This window comes from Triturus cristatus, chromosome 3_1 (genome assembly GCF_964204655.1).
Source record: "Triturus cristatus chromosome 3_1, aTriCri1.1, whole genome shotgun sequence".
Lineage (NCBI taxonomy): Eukaryota > Metazoa > Chordata > Amphibia > Caudata > Salamandridae > Triturus > Triturus cristatus.
In genome coordinates this window covers 82,934,371-82,945,507 of record NC_140583.1, presented here as the reverse complement: position 1 = coordinate 82,945,507, position 11,137 = coordinate 82,934,371, and the positions used below count along the sequence as shown (strand labels likewise).

The window sequence follows — 11,137 nt, the reverse complement described above, 5'->3', positions numbered from 1 at the left end:
AGAAAATACTCGGAAAGTAATTGGCAGGGCGTCGGGAGCACTTCGTTAAGTGGGAAAACGCATCCTCAGTTTGTTTAGTCCCATTAATTCAATGTGGATGTCAACCTGGAAGAGATGATGGTGACACCCCCCACTTGCCCTCATCAGGCAAACTGACAAATATAGCCTTCAGTTCAGAATACAAAAAAAAGGCCAGACACAAATCAAGCGCTTTGCAAAACTAGAGAGCCTTTGAATGCCTGGCCTTTACTGGCCACATTAATTATTCATGAATATTTAAATTGCCCTACAATATTCTCAGGGTGCATTGGCATAAGCAACTCTTTCTGACCTCTACATCGGGGTGACAACTATTAACATATTGATGGAGTCAGGAAACTCGTGCAAAGTATGTTCATGGACAACCTACACACAACATGCGTACCCTTCGTCAACCTGGCCCCAGCCGGAAAAAGGATGACATGAAAGACATGGAATTCAGTACTGACCACTTTTCATGTCACCCATTAGTTCTTTTATGCATTAATTGTGCATATAATTACGTAAACTAACACTTTAATTTAGATTGTGGCTGTCAGAACCACACTGCCAACACAAAACCATGAATCTACATATTCTCTAACACTAGACTTGCTTCGACAGTATTATCGTTCCTGTCACATTGCCTGTCCCAAAGCCATGTGTGTGTCTGCTTGGAAATGGCAATATTTTTGTATGTTTTATATTCGCTGAACCATTGTTCATCAAAATCAACAAACCACCTGTCTAAAAAGGGATGTTAAATAAATCGAGGAGTTGTAAAAAAATGCAGCAAATATTATATACAATAGTGGAGACTTGTCAGAAAGAACAACATTCAGAAAATATTATTTTGTGGACGCTCTAGGTTTTTTGTAATGATGTGAGCTCAGATTTACTACACGTTTGCATTGCACAAGGTGACACAGAGCAACACAAGTGCTTATTTAGAATTATCACAGCCATGTAAGACCTAATTTGGATGCCCTTGTGTGGCTTTGTAAAGAAATGTAATGCAACGCAGCAGCTCGTGCTGCTTAGTCACAGGCATCCCATGGCTGCAGCACGGGTGTTCCAGCGCATTCACCCATAGGGGCAGATTTACGAGGACTGGCGCATCCCTGCAGACCTGGTATACACCACCGCTGCGTCACAGAAGTGACGCAACGGCGGCGTAAATGTGTCGCAAGGGGCTTGTAAATGTGCCCCATAGTGTTTACGCAATTTGAGATTTACTAAGGTTTGCAAAGCTAGAATTGCAGGAAATATGTATGCCTTTTGTGAGAAATTGAGTTGTAGGTTGACTCGGGTATGAACCCTGCTCAAACAACAGCCACAATCTGTTGCTGGGTGAACTAGAAAACAATCACTAAATGAACCTGTGTTTAAGCCTGGGTAGATTGAAACAAAAAGCAGAAAGGCTTAACTTAAAGGCAATCTGTAAAGTATTTATACAGTACATAAACAGCAATATAGTGAAAAATAGAGGTGGGAGGAATGTTTCGTTAGGCCCACGGAAGTGGTGGAATTTTAGCCACTACTCGGTCTTTAATGCAGAGTCCTGCCCAAATCCTGCCAATCACCGCATGGTGGTATTTTTCTGCCGTAAGGCTCTAGAATATGCAAGCTGGTGAACGAGATTTAGTTTCCCTTCGGGGGATTTTATAATGCAGGCAGTTCATGAACCAGCGTCCAATAGCGGTCGGGGTAAGTGAGCCACTATTCAATTACATATTCTACTTGAGTGGCAGCAAAATCAACTAGAATGGCTACATGCTCTTGCGTAGCTCATGGTGCAGTCCTCGCTGATTGTCGCTGCTAAGTTGTAGTGCAAGCAGCACGCCCTGCATGTTTCCTGCCTGTTGACAGAAAGGCTAGAGTGATGCATTGGCAGTCCGCGTGGGCTGATTATGCTGCAATGCTAAGATAAGGGCTGGAGACTGCTCGCGTTGGATTTTACTACAGGGGGCAAACATCTGGTGTGAACGGGCCCTTGTATGGTTGCGAAGAGCCCAAAAGCTTGAATTCAGGAGCTCAAGTGCAACACCAAGGGTCCAGGACGTGAGAGGCACCACTTGGATGTCAGGAACTCACTGAAGTTGGGTCCAGGAAATGTGGGTTAGCATGTTATGGTCCTGTGGCTCAGATCAAAAGGCAAGCAGACTTGCCCTTGGAGTCACTCGGGGATCCTGGCTTCAAAATGGAGTTGCAGGTACAATTTGCCTTTCCTAGCAAAGATGACAGTAGGCAGCAGGTCAGCATAGGAGCGCAGCAGTTCTTCCAGAGCAGCAGTCCAGCAGAGTGGCAGTCCTTGTAGCAGCATAGCAGTTCTTCTTCCTGGCAGAGTATCCAAAGGTCCAGAAGTGTACTGAATAGTTGGGGTGAAGGTCTTATATTTATGCCCTTGCAGGTAAGAGTGGTGAGGCAGTGGGTCCTGGTGTAGGGAATTTCGACAGATGATGACGAGGGGAAATGATTTATTTATTTAATTTTACCTCATGAGTATCTGTTGAATCCCCCCCCTCCAACCCAGCCCCACCACTCTTACCTACACAGGCTGCTGCTGGGTAGGTCTCACAGTAGTGAAAAACAAATTTGGGAGTTTTTCACTACCGAAGATGTAAAATTTGAAAAGTGCATGTCAAACCTTTAATATAACTTTTATGCAATGAAATGGAAGTTTAAGACTTGGTAATTTGAAATGCAAAGTTGACATAGCAGTGTGACACTGCATTTAGTCTACACTGGCAGGCCTGGGACATGTTTTGGAGTGCTACTTAAGTGGGTGGCAAAATAAGTGCTGCATGTCCACTGGTAGCTTTTAATTAAGAGGCCCTGCCTGGGCATATGGCATACCACTCTACAAGGGACTTAATATGGCAGCTAGGTATATACCAATCACACCATATTTAGAGAGGTGAGAGCATGTACTTCAGAAATGGTTAGCAGTGATAAAATGCACAGTGTCCTAAAGCCAACAAAAACGAATTACAGCTGCCAAAAGTTAAGCAGGCAAAAGGTTTGGGGGAAAGACCAACCTAAGGCTGACAATTCTAATACCTACCAATCGGTACTCCTCATTATTTTCTCTTAGGATTGTTTTTGTACAAAAAAGATCCCTGCCCATAAGGCAGGCATCCTTGTACCATGCTGCAGGGGTGCCTGCATTAGAGTTAGGCAGCCTCAAGCAAGCCAGGGAAGGCAGAGAGCTGAAGAGTTCCCATATTGAGCTTTTCAGTGTTCTCCTGCTCACGCAATGCAGCTCAGAAACATTGCTTGCAGCCCTGCGTTGTGAGAAACTTTGTGCAATGTCAGAATCCAAAGCCGTGGATGCTAAGTGGCTTGTCTGTAGTGAACCTTTTGGTTTTTAGAACTACAATACAGCCAGGCTCTGATGTCTAGCATGTCAGGACATGGGGAAGCATGGGTGGCTATATAAGAAAAGTTGGGGGTTAACTGGAGAATTGGAAGTATCTACAGCTTGTTTGGACAGGGCTTAATCTGCAAAATACATCAGATCCATAGCTCAAAGCTCCTCTTAGGAGGTCAATGGCAGAGAGACAGGCTGCCCTTATTAGGGCCAACCACTATATATCTATGCATATATTCCATAACAAAGAAACAAAACTCAACAAATCATTCATCCACCTTCCAAAACGCCATTTCCCTGGCCACAATTGCAATGAGGAATGCACCATTGCTAGGCGCCCAGCCTAAGTTTGAGCAATACATGTACATAGCATGCAATACAAACAGTGTAAGTTGCAGCTAGCTCAAATAAGCTACATTAGCCTATTATGTAGTGATAGAGTTCAGGCTGCTCAGTGTAATGCATGAGCACTTTGTCCAGTTCTATTTTTCCTTTGCATTCTGGTTTTTGCAGACTGCCTTTTTACGAAAGGAAAAAAGTTAAAACCCAGATTTTGAAGTATATATAGGCCTGCACCCGTCTGCGACGTGACCGCTGCCAGCGCCGGGAACCCTGGATCTAGAATCTCCCACCTCTACAACTCTGCTGACCTCCTCGCACTCAATCCCAGAAGGAAGCACAGCTTCCAGTGAGTGACACCGAACACCACCTACGGCCAGTTATCCTACTGACATTGCTGAAAATCCTTCAGCTTCGACAGCCCCCCCCACAGCCACCCAACCCACGCCGGATGCCCGTACCACCAAAGCCCTGATTTGCATCCTCCTCAACATGCGCTCCTACACACACACCGTAGAGATCTGGGACCTGCTCGGCACCCTCTCACCAGACGTCGTCTTCTTCACAGAAACATGGACCACCGCCACCTCTGCCCCGACATCGCCAAGGTCATCCTCGAAGGATACAAGATCCAGAGATAAGACTGCCCCCATCGCCCAGGATGAGGACTTGCCATCGCACACAAGAGCTCCCTCCGATTCTCCACCTCCAGCATGAGCGACACCCTCTCCAGCACAAAGCACCTCCACTTCCAGATCCAGACCAGCCCCAGAACCATGCTGCGCGGTACCCTCACCTACAGACCCCTGGGCCTCATGCCTCTTCCCCCACCACCATTGCTGACCTCATCGCCCCCCACACCATCACCTCCACGGACTACATTCTCATCGGAGAGCTGAACTTCCACCTCGACAACAGCAGCTACCCCGACTTCTCCACCCCCCTTGACAACCTTGACAACCTCGGACTAAAGCAGCTCATCACCACCCCCACCCACAGAGCGAGACACATCCTCAACCCGATCTTCACAAGAGGGACAAACACCCACTTCAGCCAACCACGCAGCCCCCCTGGGTAGATCACCACTGTGTACACTTCACCTTCAACACCACCACCGCACCCAAGCCCACCCTGCACCTGCCACGAAGGAACTGCAGCAAGGTCACAGAGGAACACCTCAACACCACCCTCTTCCACGACCCCCCCCCTGCCACGACTGATGCCAACTCTGCAGCCAAAGAACAACAGTGCTGGATCACTGGCTGTGCAGACAAGCTCGCACCCCTCCGCCACACAATCAGACAACGTCCCCTGAAGGCCGGCTGGTTCACCACCGACCTCCAATAAGCCAGGCGCTCCTGCAGACGCCTCGAGATACACTGAAGGAACAGGAAATCCACCGAAGACCAGAACACCTACAGGAACACCATGACTGAATACTACCAGCGCATAAGAGACACCAAGAGGGCCTTTATCAAGAACAAAATCCACACCAATGCCAGTAACGCAAAAGAACTCTTCAGCGTCATACAGCAGTTCACAAACGCCCCAGCGAAGCCTCGGAAGTCACACCATCCCAGGACCTCTACAACAAGCTTAGCGCCTACTTGCACTGGAAAATAAAGACCCTCTATGACAACTTCAGCGAACAGACTCCTCCCTCCTCTCCACCACCAACAACCAGCCCACCATCACCACCAAGAAACCGGCTACCAACGAAGACACCACCACAACCATGAAGAACACCCACTCCGGAGCCCCCATGGACCCCTGCCCGCCACACATCTACCACAGAGCTCCTGTCGCAATAGCACCCAAACTATGCCAGACCATTACCACCTCCTTCGAATACGGCATCTTTCCCGATGACTGGAAGCGGGCAGAGGTCAGGCCCCTCCTCAAGAAACCCTCGGCTGACCCGACGGACCTGAAAAACTACCGGCACATCTCTCTCCTTCCCTTCTCAGCCAAAGTCACCAAGAGATTCGTCACTGCCCAGCTGACCACCTTCACTGAAAAGAGTGCCATCCTCGACTTCTCCCAGTCTGCATTCCGCAGCAACCACAGCACCGAGACCGCCCTCCTTGCTGCCACTGATGACATCAGCATGCTCCTCGACCAGGGCCACACTGCAGCTCTCATCCTACTAGACCTCTCTGCAGCCTTTGACACCGTCTCCCACCGCACTCTCGCCGCCAGACTACACGCAGCCGGCATACGGGGTACCGCCCTCGACTGGATCCGCTCCTTCCTTACCAGCAGGACCCAAAGGATCAGTCTCCCACCATTCCTCTCTGAACCCACAGATATCAACTGCGGAGTACCCCAAGGATCCTCTCTCAGCCCCATGCTCTTCAACAACTACATGGCCCCCCTCGCCGCCATTGTTAGACAGCATGGGCTCAGCATAGTATCCTACGCCGACGACACCCAGCTCATCCTCTCCCTCACGATTAACCCCGAAGACAGCAGACTCAGCTTCCAGGAATTAATGAAAGACGTTGCAACCTGGCTGAACCATAGCTGCCTTAAACTCAACTCGGAGAAGACAGAGGTCCTCGTCCTTGGACCATCATCCACCACCTGGGACAACACCTGGTGACCTTTTGCCCTCGGCCACCCACTCCATCAGACCATGCCCGAAACCTCGGCAACATTTTGGACTCCTCCCTCAACATGACCCGCCAGATCAATGCCGTTGCCTCCACCTGCTTCAACTCCCTCCGCATTCTACGCAAGACCTTCAAGTGGATCTCCCCCAAATGCAGAAAGACCATCACCCACACACTCATAACCAGCAGACTGGACTACATAAGCTCCAAACCATCCAGAACACAGCAGCCAGACACGTCCTCGGAACCCCACACATATCAGAATATTTTCCTTTTTTATGTTACATAACACAAACAAGATCCAGAGGTATCAGAGAGTGGTAAAATAGAATCATTACAAACAGTGAGTTTGTTAGTCAAAAGAGTTGAATTTTCATTGCATATGTTTGGCGGCTGAACATGAGCCGCTGTGAACACAAGGTCTCTTTTAGGGTCACGCCCCATCAATTGGCATGGACTCGCGTGGGCCAGCAACTTAGTCAATCTCAGTGGATGGCAGAGTCTTTCACTAGCCTGCTGCCTGGATGACAGGCATGTGGTCTCATTTTGGGACCAGGAGTCATCCAGGGATGAATCTGTTCAGCAGGATTGTTTTCTGGTTGAACATGGCAAACAATGGGTTTGTCCCAATCTCTGGTGAAATAAGGCCTGTCCGCAACTCGGCGTCAATTTGTGTAGTAACACGCCACTCAACTGGAAGTTAAATAAGCTCCTTTATTATGCGACTAAGAGCTTTGCATATTCTAGGCAACTGATTTCTCCAACTGTCATCTCTCACATTCTAACTTCAACCTTCCATGTTCTTCTAATGTCATTACTTCCATTAAATCATACCTACAGAAGTTCCAGTTTCTGAGGGCTGCTGTGTAGAAAGAACATGAATAGGTTTCTCTTTTCTAGGGAGCGCTGGTCAGAAGACTTTGGCATTGTCTAAGGAGTGGCTTCTTCCAGATCCTTCCAACAGCTCACCAGGGCTATCCACCTAACAGACTTCAATTTATTTATCCTTTTGTCATTTTTTTATTTAGAAATAATTCCATGATGGATTTCTTTTTTTCCAATTACATAGAAAAAAGATAAAAGATAAACATATTTATTGATAAAACCATTTTTTTATATAATGTTTGTTTTTCAACCATTTTTACTATCATCTATCCCCTAAATCAAACCCCTACCTGCATACTAACCTGGTATATTAACAGACACTCTCATTCTCTCAACATACATATTCAGTACCCAACCAGCTCACATACACCAAAAAAGTATTGGTAAGGACAGATTGAAACCAGTCTCCGTTGCTGTGTTGTCAGTTGGGTATCAAATATCCAAGTTAGTATGCAAGTGGGGGTATGATTTAGCGGGTATGCGATAATGATGAAATCATTGCTTATGATGAAAAAACAATGTACATGTTGATTTGTTACAACAGATGAAAATGGTTGTGAAAAAGAAAAATGTAAAAAAAAAACTGTTTCATCAATAAATATGTTTAACTTTGATCTTTTTTGTATGTTAATGGAAAAAATAAATAAATCATGGAATAACTTCTAAATAACAAAAATGACAAAAGGATATAGAAATTGAAGTTTGTTTTGTGGATAGAATCGGGAACAGTTGTTAGCCAATACAAAAGTAATATAGGTCATGTGGGAGGTTTTGTTCAGTTGCATACATGAAAAATTAAGCCTATTAAATAGAAAGTTTACATTTTAACGGCGTTATGTTTTACAGAAATAGCATATCTCCCATCATATGCACAGTTAATTTTGGTGTGTCTCAAGTTACATATATGGCATAACATATCTTTGTAAAGCGCCCGTTCACCCAGAAGGCTGTTTTGGCACTGAATAACAGTTCTTTATTGTTACCCAACTCAAAGGTACTCATTTTACCAACCTCAGAAGGATGAAAGGCTGAGTTGACCAACCAGGATTTGAGCCTGTGACTTTAAGGTCAAACACAGGCCCTACAGGATACATTAGTTCACTAGGGGGCATATGTATCAAACTCCCCTTTAGCGAATCTCAAATTGCGAGAATTTGCGATTCGCAAAATCAGATTCGCTAAACGGGATGTATAAAATTAATCGCTAATCATTTGCGATTCCTTAAATATCGCAAATAATTCGCAGAATCCCGTATTGCGATTTCTTAATAGCGAAATTCGCTAAATAAGAAATCGCAAAAACGGGAATCTGCAAGCCTGGTGCAGGCTGATGACATCACAAACAGGAAACTGTAGTGATTGCCTGCACCTGCTCACCTGAGCCACACCCAGAGGCTGCTTGTGGAGTGTGAGGAGGCTTTCCTGGAGACAGCAACCAGCAATGGATCCCAAACAAAACCAGCAGGGCAAAGATGCAGAAAAAAGAAAGAGAAAACACAAGTTTTCTGAAAAGGAGCAGGAGGTCCTCATTGAGGAGATGGTCTGCAGCCATGAGCTCCTGTTTGGGAAGAAGGCACTCAAAGTCCCAGAGGCCAGGAAGAGGAAAATCTGGCTGGAAATACAGAGCAAGGTGAATGCTGTTGGAGTCACCACACGCACCATCGAGGAGCTGCGCAAGCGGTGGTATGATATGCGCCAGAGGTCCAAGGAGAGGGTGGCAGCCAGACTCAAGGATGCCAGTCAGACTGGAGGAGGACCATCCACTGCAGAGCAGCCAACCCCCCATGAGGAGCTTGTGGAGTCAACCCTCCTGCCTGAGAGCGTTGGTGGTGTGGCTGCAATCGACAGCTCCGACCCCTCATCCAGCAGACAAGGTAAGATGCATGCCAAATCACCCTGCACTCCTCCCCATCCCTTGCACACTCCCCCAAATGCGCATAGTGAACTCCCAACATGCCAATCCAGCCCAGGTCTTACAGCACACCCAGCAATGCATCATGGTACTCGTAGTACTGTGTCTGACTGTGTGTCCATGACACCATCACAAGTAAATGCAACATATGTGTTTTGGGGATCATTGAATAGAAATGTGTCAGAGATTAGCCGTCAAAGATTTGTAACTTTATTGAGTGCCACATGCAGACAGTAACACAAACTCATATAGTCCCCTTTACATCCACAGCACACGCCATGCCACAAGAAGACAGCGCTGAGGGAGAGGAGCCTGCAGACCCTGCGGACTCCAGCGATGAGACAGAGCAGCAGCCAATTCAGCGCAGGAAGCGCGCACATGTGCCCCCACTGCCTCCATTTGAGGATGAAGTCCCAGCAACAGGCGATGACACCGACAGGAGAGAGGGGAGTCAGGGTGTGACAGACATGCCCCGTCATGACGCACCAACACCAAGGCAAAGGGAACAGGCCATTTCCAGGTCAAGGCCCAGGAGCAGCACTGCAACAGAAGGAGAAGGCACCGTGTTCTCCGGCTTGGAACAGTGCATGTTGCAGGAACAGCGCCTGCAAAGCAAGGCAATGCGGTCAATTAATCGCCAGCTAGGCCGCCTACATCAGGACAATCGCAACATGGTAGCGGCAATACGAGAGCTCTGTGCCACTTTGAGGGACACCCAAGCTGCCAATGACAGGGCTGGACGACGTGCCAATGCACGGCTACACAATTATACCAAGGCAGTCAACCGCCTCTGCACTACCACCAGCGCACTCACACGCAGAAGCGTAACCATGCAGGTGGACATGGCACATTGCTGCCAGGACATAGCGCGAGGGCTGGCGCAGGTGACCACTGCTGTGGAACAGCTGCAGACAGCCAATGCAGGTGGCAGCGCACTAATGGCCTCTGCTGAGAGTGAGGACACATCGAGTCGCAGCAGCATCACTCCAACCTTGCCAGGTGAAAGACGCCGCAGTGGCAGACAGGTAGCAGGCCAAGGGCGCACCATGGGGGTCAACCACCCTGGACGTCACCGACGGAGGTGATCATCTGCGGGGACACTGACTGCAACACGGGTGCATTAACCCGCAAAAGGCTGTTTGCCCTATTTCTTGTGCCTTCTCTGCACTGTGTGTACAACATGTGCTGGGGACAATTACTATTTCTTGCATGTGAAGTGTGATTAAACACTTGACACATCATCAGGCTTTGTCGTCTCATTTCCTCCATACTCACCTAAAAGTAGTTTTGTGTGATCTCAGTCCGTCTCTGGCGTCCAGCAGCTGCCCCAACTCCTGGTGCTGGTCTGGCAGGGGGAGCAGGGCGCTCGTCATCCGAAGTGTCTGTATCGGTCACATCAATTGTGGTGCCTTTCCTCATTGCCATGTTATGTAGCATTGCACAGCTTGACACGATTTTACAGCAGGTCTCAGGGCTGTATTGCAGTGCGCCTCCACTCTTATGCAGGCACCGGAAGAGGCTCTTCAGGATTCCGAAGGTTCGCTCAATCACACAGCGTGTAGATCTGTGTGCCCTGTTGTAGCTCCTCTCACTTGCATGTGCAGGATCCAGGTATGGGGTCAGGATGAAGTCGCGCACTGCATAGGCACTGTCACCTGCATGGTAAAAAACACAATAGGTGAGTCAATGTCCCCCCCCTCAACTGATGTAGTGGATGTATTGATGTGTGCAATGTATTTACCGAGCAGGTACCCCTCCCCAAACTCTCCAGCACTCAGACGTCTGTGTATTCCGCTGTGTCGGAAGATGAAGGAGTCATGTGTACTGCCGGGGTATTTGGCTACGATGTCGGTGATGTGATACTTAGCGTTGCACACAATCTGTATGTTGAGGGAATGGTAGCATTTCCGATTCCTGTAGACATATTCAGTTTCTGCTGGGGGTGTGATGGACACATGGGTCCCGTCAATGCAGCCGATGACGTGGGGGAAACGTGCAATC

At 48.0% G+C, this 11,137-nt stretch overlaps 1 protein-coding gene across 1 annotated transcript; it reads left to right on the top strand.

The window, feature by feature from the left end:
- Positions 1–8,751: 8,751 nt before the first annotated feature.
- Positions 8,752–10,377, top strand: LOC146859733 (uncharacterized). The gene is made up of 2 exons (XM_085646291.1): positions 8,752–9,098; positions 9,407–10,377. Exons 1-2 carry the CDS (start codon positions 8,762–8,764, stop codon positions 10,219–10,221), a joined length of 1,152 nt encoding a protein of 383 aa, XP_085502417.1. The 5' UTR covers positions 8,752–8,761; the 3' UTR covers positions 10,222–10,377.
- The last annotated feature ends 760 nt before the right edge of the window (positions 10,378–11,137 follow it).

Excerpts from the sequence above, each read along its gene's own strand:
- LOC146859733 (XM_085646291.1), top strand. The coding sequence starts at position 8,762 with ATGGTCTGCAGCCATGAGCTCCTGTTTGGGAAGAAGGCACTCAAAGTC. Across the intron at positions 9,099-9,406 it reads CCCCTCATCCAGCAGACAAG|CACACGCCATGCCACAAGAA; the intron begins GTAAGATGCATG and ends TTACATCCACAG.